Below are 20918 nucleotides of genomic sequence, written 5' to 3'. Positions count from 1 at the left end.
ACTAACAACCAGGCAGCCAGGTGACAGGTGACCAAGTGACATCGAAACTGGTATGGGAGTGCATTGACAAGTTTAACATACTTGGCTACAACAATCAGGTGCACTTATTATGGATTTCGGGACATACTGGCATCCAAGGCAATGAAATGGCAGATAAACTTCCCAGAGGAGGCGTGGCTTCTATTATGATAATGCCAGAACTTTTCTGCGGTCCAGGCAAAGGAACTCTATATATTCATTATTAGGAAAGACTTCCATGACTATCACAATCTAAAATGCTTTTAGAGACTTAATGCCTAAAACGCTTCAAGGATTGCATAGAATAAACAAATAACAGCCTAAGAATTATTACGGAACTACTAACCAATTACTGTAGATTGAATAATCACCTAACAAAGTTAGGAAACGATTTCAACTCAGACTGCAGATACTGTAGAGAAGAGAGAGAAACCAAAAACCATGTACTAGGGCAATGCCCGGCACTGATGCACAAGCGGAAAAAATACGTAGAAGGGTGTTTTATGGAACATAGGGAATTAAGACTAGAAAAGATAAGCCATATACACTCTAAATCCTAGAAACACTAAAATCTAGAAACACTCTAATCCTACTAAGGAGCACAATAGATCATTTAGGTCGCAGTGCTGTATCCTGTTTTCATAATAATAATACTAATAGTCGAAACTTGATTTACCTACATCCAATATATAATTCATGCTAAAATAGATGTAACGAAAAAATGGTTTATTTCGTAATTGTAAGCAAATATTATTTACATATGTTCAAGAAAACTAATATCTATATTTTGTGTCTCCCATATTTTCTTTACAACAAAAATATATACATGAAGATCATTTACCTATGGTATAATTAGATCATTTCAAATAATATTTTTATTAACACTCATAAAATACAGAGAATATAAAAAAAATAAATATATAGTCTCAAACTGAACCCATTTATATTTTCAAATATGTAGACCCTTGACCATTAATAAGAACTAACAATTTGATGCAAACCAAAAAAAAAAAAATTGACCACTACTTGTTCGTGCAATTGAATTATGACAAGGTTATACACTCACTAGCATCATTTTTAATTGGTCCATAGTTTTTTAATGGAAGATCAGTTAAGTCGATCGTATCACCTACATAATCCGAAGTAAGCAAATTTATTGACTTTGCTGTTCGATGACAACATCCACGTAGTAATCCATCGCAAGTGCCTTGTAAAAGGCCTCCACTCATCCAACAGGTCAAAAAAAATTCACAAGTTCCACCACGATGTTGGCATTGTAGTTCTGTAGTTATGTCGACTGGGTTATATATGATGAAGAAATACAATTATTGTATTTAAAATAATTGTGTTTATTTGCATAAGCCAACGATGTTTATTATTTATAAACTAATTTTCTAAATAAATTTAGAGTCTATCTTACGTTATATCGCTTATGTTAATTATATTTTATTATAATTTAATTTCACTTAAAATAATAAATTAGTTTGATACATCTTTTCCCTTATGATAGGAAGTCACTTACACTAACACAAACAATATATATACTTATAGTATATAAGTAATTTTCAAGAAACCAATTCTGCAGTTATCCATTTAGAGTTGTTTTGATTACAGCTTGTCGTAACAATCGAAATGATATAAGATATAACATGGATATTCACAAAATTTATATTTTCCTGACTTGATTAAAATAACTTCATATAAAATATAATCAAATTAGAGTCTATTGCAAATCACTATTTCAAAACCTTATTTTCAATTAAATTAAATCACAAAATGTTGTACCTATTACTATATAACTGGTTTAAAATAATTTCGGGATGTATTTTATTAATAACATTTTTGATATATATAACATACATAGAAAATGTATAAAATGTTGAAGTGATGGTAATATGAGATTATTTCATTACAAATCAATTGTTGATGGATAAAATTTGAAATGGGGGTGTGATCCCCCACACTAATATATTAACTATATTTACCACATATTCTCAAAGAAAGAATTCTATTTCGCTTGCCGTGGAATTTTCTGAGTCAATACCATACGAGTGCTATAATATAGAGTAATACTAAATTGTGGTGTATCTAAGCCACAATTTTTTCTATACAAAACTCTTCATCCAAGTCGATTAAATAAGTGATTTAAAAATTATTTACATCTCACCTTTTTCTTTGAATGTATTTGCGGAATGGGGTGTGCTAGTTTCAGTAGCTGAATCCAAATCCTTTAAATTAAATTCGTTTCGCACATCTTGTATAGCAGCTAATTCATTCAAGCCAAAGTTTTGGTCTCTGTAAGAGCAGAGTCATTATCATAAAAAAAGTTTATTAAGAGCACATACCTAAATGCGACATTGTCGTTGAAATAAACACCTATTCCTGTACCTGGTCCAGAGGCAGATCCAGAGCCGGTAGGGCTGGCATTATCATTTGTCGGGAATATTACGCGTGGACTACGGGATGACTTGAATGGAAAGTATCGACTTTTGCGTACGTTTTGAAAATTGTTTAAGCCTACAAACTCATTCAATGCTTTTGTAGGGACAAATTGTCGGGGAGGACCACCCAATATTTCAGCTTCACCAAAAAAATTTATTCGTTTCGAATGCTGAGGCAATGCAGTTATGGGACCATTAACATCACCAAATTTTGTCACGTCTTCATAAAAAATTTTAGCTCCACCATTTGCACTATTTAAAGTATGTGGTTTAGTATTTACACTTTTACCAGGAAATTCAATATTATGTGAAATATGACTGGGGTCAGTTTCGAATATAAGTTGACGTGTGTTTCTAGTTTCTTTATTAGAGGGCATAGAAGAAAAATCATCGTTATATGGATTTTCATATATCGGTATTTCACTTAAAATAGGATTATCTTCACGATATGATTCCGGCTGAAACGAACTCGCACTTTTCAGGCTGTAACTAGGAGAGTGAAAGTCTATTCGTTTACTTAAGTTATCTCCTGAAAAATCTATCCTATCCGATGTTATGATTTTGTCACTGCGCTCAGTTAATTCCGAATTAAGATTTTCATTAGATTCAATTGCGGATTGAAAATTTAAGGAGTTATTGCGTTTGTATTTCAATCCAGTTAAGATTACGTTGTTACTCACATCTGCACTTAAAGGTATATACTTATAATTTCGTTTTCTTCCTACGCGTGTTATATTCTCCGTCCAAACGGGAACTACTTGCTTTGGAATAGTTATGAGTGCGTTAGGAGGTAATTCTACTGCTGGTATAGCTTCCGAAAAGATAGCTGAATAATTATTTGTGGAAGTATCCTGAATGTTGTGGTAATCATTGTGTGCATCCATAACTTTACTGCTTTCAAGCGGACTGTATGGTTTCTGTGCATTATCAAGACTTTCTGAAGTTTTTGTTGTTGAACTTAACCATTGTGATTGAATGTGAGTATTACTGATTGTATCATGAGATATAGTTGAAGGCGGTTTATTGAAAATATTTGTATGTGGTAAGTCCGTAAGTATTTTTGTAGCATGCATTACAGGCACTGAAGTCTCGTAAGCACTTATTCTAATAGATAATATACCAACTACAATTGTATAAAGACTACATTTTACAGTCGCTAACATTTTACATCTGGCTGAGTGTAAACACCACAATATAACAACACTACAATGTGTGATCACAAATTTTCGAGTTGATTTAGAGTTTTTTAATTTATGATCGCAACCAGAAAGTTCATAAACATCCCTTCGTATGAAGTGTCAATATATGCAGTGAAGACGGGAGTCTGAGTGTACGAGAGTCCTCTTTATGCTTATGTTAGGCTTGGCGCAATCTTGAACATGAATAACTTGACTTTAAACTAAAATCTTTTTCTCCAAGTGTATGCACGCCTTAGTTTGTCGAACTTGAATTTCAGTTGGTAATACTAACGATGTTTACGAGTATTTGCGCCAATTCATTTTATTCAATACCTGCTGCAGATATCTCACATTTACTTGCACTTTCCTGTGTTTGTTCAATGGATGGTGATTTAGGAAGCACACGATAAATATTTGTAATCATCAGGTTTATTGACCTTTCAATTCAGACTGCTTGCTCAATTCATTAATTTCCTATGTTCACTGCATTTGAAGCTAAGCTTATTTTATCAACTTCAACTGTGCAGAGCAAAAATCCCACTTATTCTGTGTGCAGTCGTTAATTAAGTAGATATCTATTTAGGCGCCAATACGGTAGTAGTCAAGTTTTCACCTGTAACCAAAAAATTTTGATTTTATTATTATTATTTTAAAATACATATAGGTAAGTAAAAAAATAATAGCCATAAGATATTTTTGTTTCATTTATGTATTTTTTTTTTTGTGTTGTTCTGAATCTATATTTATACTTTTTTTGCTTTCGAATTTTATAAATTTTTTATTTTGAATAAGATTTGTTTTTTTCTTCTTTTGTTCATTACAAAAGAATGCCTTATTCTTTCAATATACAAAAATAAAAATATATTATAATTTTAGGTTTTAATATAAATTCATATATTTAATTGTCTTACTAATCAATTGCCTTACCAATCTATTATTAATTTTACAAGTACCTAAAGCATTCGTACCCTAAGAATTTCACATTGCATTCTTAAAATAATATTATTATTAAAATAATATGAGCATCCAACAACACAAGATCAATATTGAAGGGAATGAACTAGGAGATGAGATGCCCAGAAGAGGTTCTGAACTGCATATAGGAGATGCCGATCTCTCTATACAAACACCGATATGTGAACTGTTTAGGATAATAGAGGAAATCACAAATACTGTGACTAACAATTTATGGGCTAACAGCGAAGACCGTGAGGTCGCTAGACCCTCGTGACCTAGGTCGGACAAAAATAAAACGAAAAGCAATTTTGGCTTCAGCAAACCTGCAGTTCGTGTGTTTACTGGAGTACAGTATGCCATTGCGCCTAAGGTAAAATCTATCAACCACTTCCTGTATCTCTGTTCAGGACTGCAGACGAGGTGACTTCAATGTCTTGGAGATCGTTTTTTCACTGGCTTGGAAGAGATAACGAGAGCTAACTTATCGGATCTCCTCACCTTAATCTGGAAAACCAATCTGGAAAACAAGGGTAAAAAAGGTTAGCAACTCGCCTTTCCCAGCACGCGCCTTGTAAACCTAACCTAACCTAAAGTTTAAAAACTAGAAAATATTTAACTAAGTTCTGAATCCTGTCTAGCAATAATATACCAAACAAATGTTTTAGAAATAACAAAATATATCTCATGTATAAAAAAGTTTTTTTATAAAGTCTAATAAAACCTTATGAATATATGTTATATTTACATTTTAGCATTCTACCCCAAATAGACAAATAGACACAAATAGACATTAGGTTAGACATTAGGTTAGATATTATAAATTAAAAAAACTGATTTTCTGCTGGAATACAAGTTTTTCTTAGTCAAAGATTCAGTTTACAGAATGCTACAGTTTATAGCTAATTATGGTATAAGTCCCACAATAGGCAATCGCAATTTGTAACCTTAAGGTTTGACTGCAACATCAAAAATTTCTATTCCTAAGAAAACTTCAAACATAATGCTACGACGAATTTATAGGGTTTATAGGGTCTTTCAGTTCATTCAATATGAACACCAAACAGAAACAGAATCTATACTTCCAAGTGAATTATTTACAATAAAGCAGAACTCCTATTATATTTGATATGTTGAAGAAACGAGGTGATGAAGAAATAATTTTTCTATAAAAACAAGTTATCGAAAAATGCAATGTTTATCTAATGTATACATTCACCATTTTTTCACTCCGATTAGTTAACCAACGATTAACAATAATTATAGCAGTAATTGCAGTTTTTCTGCAAAAATGCTTAATAGTCATTTTGCTTACAATATTTTTTGAAATTAAAATTAATATTTTAATTTAGTGCATTATTTATATATAATAATTTCTATTTATGTAATTAAATTAAAATTATTTATTTATTTTTTGTAGTCTACTAAGATATTATATTTATAGAAAGGGAAATTTCGCATGTTAGTTATGCAGCTGAGCTTTCTCAACCAAAACGAAAAACTGTTTGACTATGGAATGCTCAGTTTTGTAGTGGTAGTGTAAACACCAAAGATGTTAAATGTTAAGGATTACCAAATAATGTTATCCTGAACGTTTGGTGAATAAAATTCTTGACTCACTCACAAACATGTGTGAGTTTGCTGATGTGCTAAAGAAATCAAATGAATAAAATCGTATTTTAGAAGAGTATTTATCTATAAAAAAAGTTGTCGGCAAGAGTTACGATCAACTCACAGTGGAGTAGAAAACAAACAACGTAACAAAATTATTAGGAAATCGGGGTTTTCAATAATATTCGCCTCATAGCGAACGATTTCAAAAATATTTTGGTGGAGGTACTGGTGAATAGTTTGCGATTGACTTTTCAATTAAATACGGGAATACCTCGCTTATAAAATTCAAGTTTACCGCACCCTCAAACAACTACTTTACTCTCCTACTAAAATGATACAAATTTGATTTAAGCGAAGCTTATCTTCAAGTTCAACATGCGGTAGAATATAAAAAATTCCTAGTTATAAATACTTCTTTCGGGTTATATTAATACCGTCACCATTTAGTATGGGCAGCACCCCAAGAATCTTAAACGACGCTCCGAAATAGAACTTGAAACCCTATTTTGATCGTCGTTTTCAATTAACGCATCAAGAAGGTGTACACCTCTTACAAGTTTAATATGTTATATCCAAATGAAAATTCCATTCTTATTGTTACCATAAATATTCAAAATACTACATGAGGTCCATTGAAAAAACGCACTTATGAAAGTACGTATGACGTTATGTAAGGTTTCACAAATTGATAAAGCCATTGAAAACGTAGCCTAGCCCAGTCATATATTACATGTTATATTAGATGCTATATCTAAATTTCATTTTGTAGTAAGAATGCAGTCAACTATGGAAATTATTTTCGCTGTAGAAGAACTCCCACAAACTCTAGTCACAGACAACGGTAAGTAATTAGTCTTTTGTGAACTCTACAATATTTAACATCTATCAAGAGCGCAATTATCCTATTATTGTAACCCTATTATTGTAAAAAATAGGTAATCCTGTTATTGCAAAAAATAGTTTAAATATTTTACCTATATATTGGGGCAATTATAAATTTTTAATATGAAGAATAGGAAATAAATAGTTGGAATAGAAAATATAGTGAAAAAATTGGTACTGTCGACAAATCAATCTGAATACAAAGCTATAATAAAACAGTATTATGTGACACTTTTAGTAAAATTAAAGCCGCTTAAATCGTAAACGTATAGGATTTGTGAAAACAAAGATTTTGTTTTAGCATTATAACACACCAACATCAAATTACATTATAAGGCACGTATAAGGTTAAAAAGTGGTACATCCACCTTTTGCACCAGTTTTGGACACATATAAATCCATGTTGTTTTATTGAAATTTGAAGAAATAATTTGTTTAGAAATTGTAAACCTTATAAAAATTGGAAAACCTTTGCAGAAAAATATATTTTAAGAGTATCTCTATATATCTATATATCTCTATACTCTATATCAAAATTATACAAATGTATTGGAAGCGCCTTCTATGATACTGACTGACGTGTTTCTGAGATCTATGGTGGCATCAGTATTTTGAAGGTAAAATATTAATATATAAAGTTTATTTAAAAATCTGGGAAAATTAGTGAGCTATTTAAACCACCATAAATTTCGACTCTTTGAAGCACAAAATTATTTTAGGTATCAAATTAAAGGGCATTTACTTTTCATCAGGCAATTTTTTCTCTCCATAACATATTTTATGTTTTGGTTCGAGTATTATTTCCTGCATTTACAATTCAAGTACAAAATTATTTAGTTTCAAAAGTTAATGTTATTAAAAATTGATTTTTGATAAAGATTTCAGTAAGCATATCAACTAAAATTGGTAATTTTATAGCTGTGGTGATCAGATTTTTCGGTTTGCGACACATTAAAAAATTTTTAAGAAAGTACGAGACTATCACAGCTCCAGATTAAATGCCAGATCATACATTGACTATTAATAGACGTAATGGTAATGGTCTTTTGATATACATTTGTAGATTTTTGTTATCACAGATATGATATGGATATGGACTTTTGATAATTACTTGGATATTTTTGTTATTACAAATATGACAACATTGTTTGTTGTTATATCCATCTTAATAAAATATGACGTCTGATTGTTTCACATTAAACTATTGTTTAATAATCCATATTGTATAATGAATAATCTATAACTAAACATATATTGCCTTTTGTAATAGTTTTGTTTGGCATATAATATATTACTGAAAAATCAGTGATATCATATCATATTAGGTACAACAATACCACGAAATGGATGGCATATAAATTAAATGGATTTTTTTAACCCTATGCATATAAAATATATAATATAATAATATATTTGTATTGATGACGTGTCTATATTAGTAAACTTTAGGTATAGTTTCTTGTGCCGACAAAATAAAAGTGTTAAATATATTAAAAAAAATTAGTATTTATGTTTATATTTATATTTATATTTATATTTATATTTATATTTATATTTATATTTATATTTATATTTATATTTATATTTATTATATTTATTTATTTTTATTTATATTTATTTTTATTTATATTTATATTTATTTATTTTTATTTATATTTATTTTTATTTATATTTATTATTATTTATATTTATTTTTATTTATAATTATATTTATATTTATTTTTATTTATTTATATTTATTTTTATTTATATATATTTTTATTCATATTTATTTTTATTTTCTTTTATTTTTTTATTTACTTTTATTTATTTTAATTTATTTTTATTTATTTATATTTGTTTTTATTTATTGTTATTTATTTTTATTTATATTTATCTATTTTAATTTATTACTATTTATATTTATATTTATATTTATATTTATATTTATATTTATATTTATATTTATATTTATATTTATATTTATCTTTATACAATCAAGTTAGCATTGACGAATTCAAGGATAACCAGCTCTAATAGATATTGTTTTTACTTTTTAATCTATACTTTTTAATCTTACTTTTTAATTTATAAAATGTGATTGTTTTTAATGTCTTAAGATATAGAAAATTTTAAATTTTTGAGTAATGTAAAATTTGTGTTTCCAAATTGATTAAAATTACTCTGCAAATAGTATTTATTATGTACTTCTTTCAGTGTCGCTCGAGGGTAAAGAAACTTGTATTGCTTTTTCAAAGGATTTTATCCATCAAAAGTACTACACAAAATATTGAGTTACTCATAAATAATATTAAGTTGGATTCCATAGTATTTGTCATCGATTTAAAAACAATGGGGATTTACTAATATGTCATTTCTTAAAGATGCTTAACTCGCCTTAGACTTAATTTCTGTTTTATTGTCTGGAAAATGATTGTAGCTTGAATACACAGTAGTAAAGTTTTAGAGTACATTGAAAACATACAAATCGGTAAGTTTTTTCGTAAATACTGTCATGGGCATTGCTACACTTATAAATTGTAATCTTTATTTTTTTTACAACCTACGATGAAGCTCAATGTTAATGCTTGGTGTTTGTTGCTTTCTGCATAATCACATGCAATTATTAATTTAAAACAACAAATTTGCAACAACAACGATGGTGTTGTGTATGCTGCATCTCTCTTTGATTTTAAGCATTACTATTTTTAAAAAGTACACATTAACGAGAAAATATGTCCGCTTAGTAGTGGGAATATTTTCAATGTCTGATTTCATTAATTAGTAAAGATAAAAATGGTATAATGTATCTGTATGCATGTATAATAATTAATTGGGAGTTGTCTAATTTGTCGTATATATAACGAAAAAATTGTTTTAAGCTGCCATAATAATAATGTCATTAAATAAACAATCGGCAAAGATGAAGCTCAAAAGGGTTATTAATTTCAAAATAAACAATTCTGTTTTTTCTATTATTATTATTTATTATATTATTTTACTCTGAGCAATATAAATTTTTCTGAAGTTTCTCTGATTAGTAAATATACTCAAAGTGGGGAAGGTCGGCAGTTGACCCAGCAGTTTTCATTAAAATTGTATGTATATTTTTAATAGTAAATTTAAAATATGTATACATATCTGTATTAAATGTTTATTATACTTTTAATTTACACAATTAAAACCAAATAACTTTGAAAAGCATATGTTAGCTCTGTCACCTACACAAGAGATTTTATATACCAAATTATGTTGATTCATCTTATCTATTGGTGTTAATGTTTTGTTTAACAATTTTTTTAAAGTATTTTTGATTTTTGATGCTATTTTGTAGGTTGTTTTGTTAAAGCATTTTAATTTTTAGAATTATTTGGAAAAACCCGAAAACTAGGTCATTGGTAGAAATGCTTTCAGTTGATTGTCCTTACCACTACTTGCTAAAAATTAAAAAAAGTATCAATTATACTGAAGGTAGTCTATGAGGTATATCGCAATATCTGTTTTAAATAAATAAACTACATTTTTTTTTGAAATTAAAAAATAAAATTAATGTTTTTATTTACAAATTTTTTTTTTTTAATAGTTTATGCTGAAGTTGTTTTTAATATTTGCTTATTTTTTAATTTCTCTTTGTCGATTGATAGTAGCACTACCTACAAACAAAATTGAGGGCTTTTATTTTTACAATTATTTTTTTATCTCAAAACAACATGGCCAATTCCAATTCCCACAAATGATTTTTTTAGAAATCGTTGTTCAGTAACTTCAATTTTTCTAAAATGAGAAGTGTATAAATTGATTTGAATCAATATTACGGTTTAAGTGAAATAAGTGTTTTAATATGAATAAAAAAGCATAAAGACAGTAACCTTTTCTAGATTAAGTTGACCCATTTTATTAGTTTTACTTTTTTCTTGCAGTTATCAGCTTACAATCGATTGTAACTATACAATCCAACAACTATTATTAGTAATGTTGCATATTCGTTAGTGTTTAACTGGTTTCCAGACATTCAATCAGTAACGCACCCTACCAATTAAAAATCAATGGCCCTGAGATATGCGCTAGCAACACTTCTTCAGCGCTTTTCATTCCGCGATTTTGATTATTATTTCTTTCGTTTTTAGATGTAACAGTGGATCCACATTCCATCAAAAGTTATAAGTTTGTGCAAAAGTACACCCTCTTCTTTTAAAACTTTAGACTGTTTCTGACTGAACGGAAACCTTTTTCATGACTAATCTTCATGGTGTTTGTCGCCAAACGAAATTCTCTCGCCCTCAGCAAATTCTTTTTCGACTATCATTCAACACCATTTACTATACTATTAAGATATTTTCGACAGTTATCAGAGTGCTTTTTACTAACAACTGGTGTAACTATGTTTGAATAAAACTTATATATGTTTTAAGTACTACAAATATTGATGAAATAACTGCAAAGCTTCATCAACAGATGTCTTCGACTAATTCTGCGCATTTGATGGCCGAGAGTAATCTCAAAAGCCCTCGAGAAAGAAATTCGACAACGAAAATATAGGTGGATTGGACACACGTTACGCAAAAGCACTAATGACGTAGTACATGCGTGGACGAAAAATCAATTCTTGGCGTAGAACCATAAACAATGAAACGAATAAATCGATGGGCAAAATTGGAAAACTTTTGTACATGTATAAACTCTTTGTGAATAGTATAAGTTCATATAATCAAATATTGAACAGAACATAATAATAATAAATAAATATTAATGAGGAAAAGTCGTAGGTCTTTCATCTTATTCGTATTTAATTTGCACCAACGTTTTATTTTTTAAAAATTAAAATTTAATTACAAAAAAGTATTTAATTTTCTTTATTTTCACAAAAACAATATCGGCCAGTAAAAAACACAGTGGTATAATATCAGGGACTCATTTTACAAAAACATTAAATCTTAATGTTCCAAGTTTGAATCCCTATTCAAGAAAAGAATTTATATATAAATAACTAATATTAATAACATTTAAGCTACAGCATTGAATTCATTATTTGCAAAAAAAAAATTCAGTGTAAGGAAAGGGTTATGAATGCGGATGTCACTTTTTAAATTTTTGAAAATGAAGAGCAGATTCGGGATGTGGATGAGGATATTTCGAAAGAAAAAACCATATCGCATTCGTTGGTTATTTTATTAGATTTACAGCATTTAATATTTTTTATATACGAGGAAGAAAATTAGGTAAAACAGTTTCTTGCTATTAAGGTGATATCTTCAGTTATTGTGAATTACCACTTTCAATAATTAATGGGCGCTTGGTACACTTCTTGGTTGCGGTTTAATAAATTTTTGAACAATTCACGAATTTTTTATTTTCTTTTCACCACAATATTATTTTCTTTTTATGTAATTACTTAAAAAGTCCAAAAAAAATTTATTTAAAGATTTAAACATTTAACTTTTTCGAATTTCTCTTCGATGTTTAACCTCATATAATATAATGAGTATGCAGATGCAGATGCGATCCAGTATATGGATTTAAATAAAGCCACAAAAGTGAATAAGGATGTCAGATTTTATGGAGCAGTGAGCATTTACTGATGCTAATGTAGTAATCCATTACAAGACTGCTATAGCCGAAAAGTCAATGCTCAACTCATCCGATATTTATTTGTAGTACTAAAGTAGTGGTTCCCAACATGTTTTTGACCAAGAACCACTATGATATATTTGTTTTTAGTACGGACCGCAAAGTTTAGGAATAATAAACTGTATAATTATTTTAATATGCTTTTTGTTTATACCATCTCGGGTATAATGTATTGTAAATTGTATAAGTTCAAAAGTACATTATACACGCTATAAAATAGGTATATAATTTTTGGTGCTTATTTTCTAATAAGTAAGGTCTCAGTGAAGAAAACACAAGCTACACATATCCATACATATTAAGTTTGTTTCACAGACAATTTTTAACCAATTCGCGGACCTCTTATGGTCCACCGTTTAGATACTACTGTGCACTAAAGCAACACTAATAAAATTAATTAAATAGGATAAGAGCTAAAATATAAAAGTAAACCATCAAACATTTTCACTATTAAAAAAAAAACAATTTAAATGAATCGTTTCGATTTCATAAAAAAGGTGCAAAAGTTAATTTATTTTCACACAATATTTTACTAATCGCCAACTTTGCAACACTATTCCACAAATTTCAAAATCTTCGCGGAACTTGAAAATTAAATTATATACTTAAAATATATATATTATTGGATCAATAACACCTGAATACTGTCAAATTGAAGTATCAGTGATTACGAATATTTGGCACTAAGAATAACTAAGCAGTATTGTCAGTCAATAAAAGACTACTATTATTTAATCACCGAAGTATGTCACCTTCCCGAATAGCAAACAATTGCATACGAAAAACTTATGTCTTATGTGATAAAAATATATGCTATTTTACTAAGCTTACATGAATCGTATATAAAAAAAATTTTATTTAATAATATCATATTATTAAATATAAAAAAAAATTTATTTAATAATATAATATTTGTTTTTACATAATTAAATATATTGAAGTAAGTACAAAGGTTGTGCTCACTCTGATTTGATCTGTACGTTAAGTGATCTGTATCCAAACTCGTTTGAAGTTAACCAAACTCTTTTAAAATTAACTAAACATTAATTTTATAAATAAGAAGTACAATATAAAAGAGATATGCTGCAAAAATATTATTAAAACATAAAATATTTAATAACTCGATGGCTAACCTCTTCACTTTTCACTGTGTCTCCATAGCCCTTTTATGGAAAACATCCATAACAATTGCTCAGTAGCTCAAAAAACTACTGAATTGACAACAGTTGCTCTGGGAGCAGCGGTTTATGTTAACTCTTTGTTGTTATTTGTTTAAAATATAAACACACATGTCTTATTACCTAACGTGCCAACTTCGTTACGTGGTAAAGGTGTAAATCGAATCTTAATTTATACTTCGCTAAATATGCAAGTCGCCGCTTATTGTGTAAAGCATTTATGTAATCACATTTATTAACATATTAACATATTATGCAATTTTTGTGATTATATCCCCTTTTAAAGTAAGCATAACAATATTAATTAACTCCAAACTGCTTCTGTTATCGAAAGCATTTCTTAACATTTTTGGTAACAGAAGGCTGTTTTAAACTTATTACGTGAATGATATAACTTATACATATTTGGCATCGAAAATTTTATTTTAAAATTATAATAAATTAAAATAATTGCTAACTATTCTAAGATATTGCAAGAAATCTTTCAATTATAAAGGATTAACAAAAAAGGAGAACATTTAAAAAGTATATTCGATTGGGCAAAAAGTACTCGGCATTTTCAAAGATTAACATTTAAAATTATCAATGCACTGTTAATCGTCTTTCTATCTGAAATAAAAACTATGTCATTGGAAATGAAAGCACCAATTGAAAACAGGTTTTTTAATCTAAGCATTGGCCATATTTTCACCTTTTGTCATACCTACCATTTAATGTAGTTATATTGAACTGAATTCCTTGTCTGACCATTGCTTAATATCTATCATTGGTGAATATTTAGGAATTCCGGCGTGAATCACTCAATCATCGATTTTCTTATTTATCTTATTTAACAAGGCTGCACTCAATGTCGTGACTTATCAAATACCAGTATTTTTTAAGATACTAAACAATCTGCATCTTTTTATAAAATTTTTTAATATGTATATAACATTTCTCTGCAAAAATATCACTAATATAATAATAATCAGTTCACTGCAAGAGTTCTGTATATTAAAATCACAACTAAGTCTCTTACTAATTAGTGTGAAAATGCTGAAACGCATAACTACAACAGTGACCTTTAAGATAACCGTTAGATCAAAGACCTATATTACCATCTTCACAAGATAGATCGCGATTTGAGATAGTAAAATATCATTTCTATCTGGGAGAGGATAAAAAATCCAGTCATATTCGATATCAGGGCTGTCCGGACCAGATGCATAAACAAGTAAACAAAGAAAAATTCAACACTGCGATAATGTAAAATTTAATTTTATTAATAGCATATGGTTATTTAAATTTTTTTTTTCTTTGGATATCATAAAAATAAAATAATGTAATTTAGAAACATGTCACGGGCCGCATGTATATTATCCGCGGACCGAATATGGATTATGCGCCGAGTCCTGTTCTATATGAATGTTGCAGGAAAACGATACCGCTGAAGGAGCTTTTACTTCGTCTGTTAACAGAAACTCTTTTACGAATTACATACTTATTTTATTTTATTCATAATCTGGTATATAATTTGTTGAATAAAGAAGAATTGTAGTAAAAGAGACCTGATGATCACAATACTCATATCTAAATGGAAACTTGATCTCTTTTTTGATCCGGTCAAAAACTAAACTAAACACATATTGTTTTTGAAATAATTATTAAAATATATTTTAATGTTGCTCTGTTTATATATGAATTTTATTACTAGGATTCGAGGAATATTAACGATATTGAAACAATGTACAATATATGATCACAAAACAAGAAGTTGCTTATTTAGATATCAATTGATCAACTGAGATTAAGATGTATTAAATCACACGGAAAATCTAATGATACTAAGAGATGTGATGTAATAATGGAACTTGAAATATGTCAACATTTTTTTTTTTATTTACTAATATGTCTTTATTGAATCGCTTTAAATTAAAGCCTAACAATAAGTGTTAGTGTTATTTTATATAAACATACAAATTATTTTAAGGAGCCTCTGAATAAGTAGTCAAGGCTTATTTACCAGATATCACTGCGTTTAAATTGAATTAATCACGATGATCTTTACGAAAGCAGGATGGCGGGTCTATCATTCCGTTAGGTATATGCTAACATGATGTTAAAATTTTAGAAACGCAAAATGCCTTTGTAAAATGATTTCGTAATGAATTCACTTTAAATTGCTTGATCCGTGTTTTGTCTGCAAATATCATTACTTTTGAACATAGAATTATAATACTGCTAGAAAGATAGTAAAAGATATTGGACCAGAAAGTGGAAATAAAATTCCATATAATATTTATATATCATAAGAACCGTCTCTAATTTTCATTAACCGATTGTTTCCATAGTATTATTTAAAGAATTATTTTTGTTCGAATTTAAGGAAAATTTTTTTGCTATTTTAATATTCTTTTTTTTTAATTATATTTAAAATTATGAGCACCATAGAGTTTCCTACTGCGAATCACGCTTATATTTATTATCGCAGTTCACATTTTTTTACATCAAATGTATCTTTTACTAGTTACTGCAGTATTTGCACACGGGAGTAACGTAATACTCTATATACTCGTATTTATACATATTTAACCTTTAAAAAATTTCACTGGTTATGCAACAAATCCGAAAAAGCAAGAGTGATGTGTATATGAATAAAATCGTCGGTTCGCGGATTGCTACATAGTCGTTGCAAATACCAACATACGTAAATATATCCTAAAGATTGTATAATAAGTAAAATCGTTGGTATAAGATACGCGTCAACTGAGCCAGAGAAGAAACGAAGAAATATAAAAATAGAGTTAAAATATAAATTTATTTATTTATATTTTTTTTTTTTTGTCGCATATTATTATTTGCAAATTAATAACTTTTAACTTTTATATAAACTTTTATACATTTGTAACTCTTTCACAAGTCGTTATGCACAAACATACATATAGGTATGTATGTATGGAGATACATAATATCGTATAACAAGTTCAAGATCAGCATAACAATTTTTAATGGCATTCAATAAAATAAAAATTAAAAAAAATTAATGCTTCTAACAAATTTATGCGTTGTGTAAATACAATAACATTTTGAAAGCAAAATATTGATTCATCAAAATGTTCAAAATTATGTTTTTAACAAATTTTGTAATAACAATTATCTATAATTGCAGCAATAGAGTTGGGGAATTAACAACACGAAGAGGCAACAGGCCTGAAAACCGAAGTAATGGTTTCAATCATTATAAAGAAATTTATATACTTGTCTATTATAAAATAAAAAAAAGTGAATTTCATAATAATAAAAAGTTTTCATTTAAGTTTTAAAGCTATGTATATATACATATTGTTATTAAAGATACCTCAAATAGTCCCTGGAAGTCGAACTTACAAGGGATAAGGAAATTTACTAAACATTTAAGAAGTAACAGTCGAAAAAACAGTTTTTTCAAAATGTAAAATAAAAAAAAAAAATTTTTCCAAAATAAAAAAAAGTCCGAATCCGAAGAAACAAATCGGTTACGTAAACGAAACCCCAGCTATAAAACAATTTTACCTAAATAACGATGTCGAAATTATTATAAACTCTGCAGATTTTTTAGAATACCATTGAATAAACCTACAAAAGCTAGTTAAATAGGACTAAGCAATATAGTATTTTATTTTATATTAGCAATTGATAAATAAAGTTACGGAAAAACTGTCATTCCAAAAATAAAGACTGACATAGGTTGGAGAAACAAAGACCCAATAGTCTGTATATAAAAATCAAGAGAGTCTTTGAAGCTTTTAAGACAAATTTTGAAAGACAAATGCTATATTTTGAATAAGAGTAACAAGGAAGTAGTTTGACATCCATATAAAAATAGTCTTTTAGAAGCAACCCAAAACGTCGGTATATACAATTTCAAGTTAATTTTAGATCAAATTTCTATCAAGAAACGACTGAAAAAGAATAAAACTTTCAAACAAACTACTTTATATCAAATTTTACAGATAGTTAGAAACAAACTGTGGGCTAAGTTCAGAAGTGTTTAGGCTAGCTAGTAAATTTTGAGCAGATTTTTTAATGCTTAAGAATATCATGGCTAATGTCTACATCAAGACTACATACAGTATAGTCATTTTAACTCATTTCATTGGGCAGTCAAATGAAAATTGAAAGTGCAGAGCGAAAATTGACCAGCTAAATCAACTTATTAATATCAATTTCAAATGAGTTATCAAACATAGAAGCATTGAAAGTAATGAAAGACAATCGACTTGGTGTGTCTTTTTCCTTCCATGCATGTACCTGAATTGTGTCCCCCTGTTCCCCTAGAATTCGTTATGAGAAGCACTTAAATCTACTTTTTTCAGTTAACTAATAATAGGTGAAAAAACATCCTAGCAAAACATTAACAGAAACTATGCGACTATAACAAGACTTACATTCATATATCATTCATATATCATATATTCATTCATATATATGAACCAACATAGAGAAACGTGAACCAAATCCACTCTTGGTTTACTTCTATTAAGCAAGGATTGTTATACATTCCTTTCAAGACTAATTGCAGAAGTGGTGACAACTGCTGCTCAATTTTGATTTTAACACGAAACGGTTTTTAAAGGAAGTACTTCACTGACGTCTTACTGCCTAATTTAACAAAATGGATTTAGTTTTTATCTCTTTAGATTTCTTGCGGAAAATATGGTAATAAAATCACAAAAAATCGCTTATTATGGTAGTGAAGGAGTGTCTGCCGACCTGTCACTGCAACTAATCAACTAAACAAGTTGGATTTTGAAAAGTAAAATCAACCACCGGTCGATGTTATGATCAGTCAGATATTTAAGAGAAGTCACGAGCATTTTGTGCATATATTAAATTAATTACAATTAAATAGATAAATACTTAAAAATGTTGCAATTATTATACTGATTTGAATACTTTTATATGTATCTGAATATGAACTCCTTGTAGCAAAGATGCGTAAATGGCACATATGTTCAATAATAAATCGTAAAAGTATGAACTTTCAAACAATCTACTTTACACCAAATTTTACAGATAGTTCATAAACTGTGGGGTAAGTTCAGAAGTATTTTTATAAGTCGTAGACATAAATCACTCCTTTAGGATATCTAATAGATTTTGAAGGGGATTTTTTAATGCTTAAAAGAATACCATGGCTAATTGCAGACTACATCAAGAATACTACATACAGTGTAGTCATTTTAACTGATAGCCAAATGAAAATGAAAATGATTCAATCATCTGCTAGAACACAGTTATATTTGAAAAACTTACAGTTTGAATTGTATTGTTCTATAAGAAATGTATCGTCGTAAAATTGTGTTTAAAAAAAATTATTAATGTTATTCTAATACAAACTAAATTAAACAATCTAATGAAGTATACCATTTAAAAATCTCATCACATAGAAAATTAAAAAATTTCGTTTTACATACACTTTACGCTTGTATATTAAATAAATATATATATAAGAAAAATAATTTTAAACAGTAGGATAAATTTTAATTAATTTAATCTTACAATTTCTGAGAGATTAATCCAAGTCAAAAAATTGCTTTAACACCTCTTATTCAATATTATATTATTGTGAATTAAGAGTTTTAGGTATTTATTCACTATTATTACGCTATAATTTTTTATGATCGCTTTTGAATTTTACTTTTCTGTTAAGCTTTTATTAAAAAAAAAAAAAATAAGTTGAGATTGCAACAAAGATGAAAACAATTTAAAAAAAATTAACTTTTTAACGAACAACAAACAAATAAAAAATTAGTTGAAAGAGGAAAATTGTAAAAGCAGATTGCGAAAGGCAACTGAAATAAAATCACTTTCACTTGCAACAGAGCTTGCACAAAATTTGTTGCTTCGAATTAACACAGAGCTGTTACGCGTACAAATACTGCTGCGGGCATATACATATATACACATCTGTATCCATGGAATACTTATATACCTACGAGCATGTAGTCATTTAAGCATTTAAGCATTGAAGCATTTATGTAATTTCATTATACTTCTTAATGATCTTATATCTGGCGAATCGCACTTATCATATTCACATTTTTACGAACTTTTTTTTAGATTTTCACTTCTTTTTTTTCTTTTTGTTTATAAAATTACGAATTTAAAATAGCAAGTTCTGTTAACTGTTAACTGTTAACTATTAACTTTGCTTAGCATCCTTCACAATGCTCTTAAATTCATCATAAAGAGTTGACACCTCCTAACAAAATTTGCACACACACACAGTTTATGTATTTCTTAATGAAAGTAAAAGAAAACAAGCGGAAGACCGTCTTGATAAACCGACCTCCTTGGGCCGAAATCTCGCAAACGTCTGAAGTTTTGCGCACCAGCAAGCTTATGATTGAGCTCAAATTTTTTAACTAATACAATATAGTGAATAGTGATATATGCAGAGAGCATTGAACAATAAACAACCGGAACGCGCAGGCGCAACTGCAAAAGTGCTGCCTTGTAAATAACGTTGTATTTTTTTATTTTTGTTGTGGATACTTAGTTTTCATAAAACAAAAAGAAGCAAAGATGTCGGAAATTTTAATAATTAATGAATCATAAAAAATCTACTTGTGATTTTTATTAGGCAATATTTACAAAATATTGCAACAATGACATCTAATTAAAGTTTCAATATTCATTGCTAAATAAATAATTTTCAAATAACCTTTTTGACAATCGCATACGCATATGGCCATTCATATAAGGTACGGTAAGGTACATAATAAATATTTAAAAAAATCGATGACCCTTAACGAGAAATAATTCTTTTACTAATTTATGTAATAAAAATAATAAACTTACATATAGAAATAAGCTTATAAATCTATGATACACTATGATACAAATCTATGATTTTAATAAATTCATAAATTTTAATGGTTTTTTATATATACTTTTTAATCTGACTGTAGGTTCCTTCTTGTTAAATAATTCAATGTTTCATATTTTTTATTATACTCTATATTTCGACTCTTCTTGAGAGTCATCATCAGGATTATGATTATAAGTTAATATTATTAAAACTA

General features: G+C 28.3%; 2 protein-coding genes across 2 annotated transcripts in view; one reads left to right on the top strand and one right to left on the bottom strand.

Moving 5' to 3' along the window:
* The window catches only part of LOC119675152 (dnaJ homolog subfamily C member 11-like), a 1281-nt gene extending 1036 nt beyond the window's left edge, over positions 1 to 245 (top strand). The window contains exon 4 of the mRNA XM_038086340.1: positions 13 to 245. Within this exon, the coding sequence (XP_037942268.1) occupies positions 13 to 245 (233 nt within the window). The remainder of the gene's footprint in view (positions 1 to 12) is intronic.
* An 816-nt stretch (positions 246 to 1061) lies between these two features.
* LOC119675151 lies at positions 1062 to 19479 on the bottom strand. The gene is made up of 4 exons (XM_038086339.1): positions 19393 to 19479; positions 2364 to 4250; positions 2186 to 2313; positions 1062 to 1315 (listed from the first exon to the last, which is right to left on the bottom strand). The coding sequence occupies exons 2-4, from the start codon at positions 3620 to 3622 to the stop codon at positions 1062 to 1064; spliced, it is 1641 nt and encodes a 546-aa protein (XP_037942267.1). The 5' UTR covers positions 3623 to 4250; positions 19393 to 19479.
* Positions 19480 to 20918: the final 1439 nt, after the last annotated feature.

This window comes from Teleopsis dalmanni, chromosome 2, assembly GCF_002237135.1.
Source record: "Teleopsis dalmanni isolate 2A chromosome 2, ASM223713v2, whole genome shotgun sequence".
Taxonomy (NCBI): domain Eukaryota; kingdom Metazoa; phylum Arthropoda; class Insecta; order Diptera; family Diopsidae; genus Teleopsis; species Teleopsis dalmanni.
Note: the sequence above shows the minus strand (reverse complement) of the source record. Positions and strands in the feature narration are given on the sequence as shown.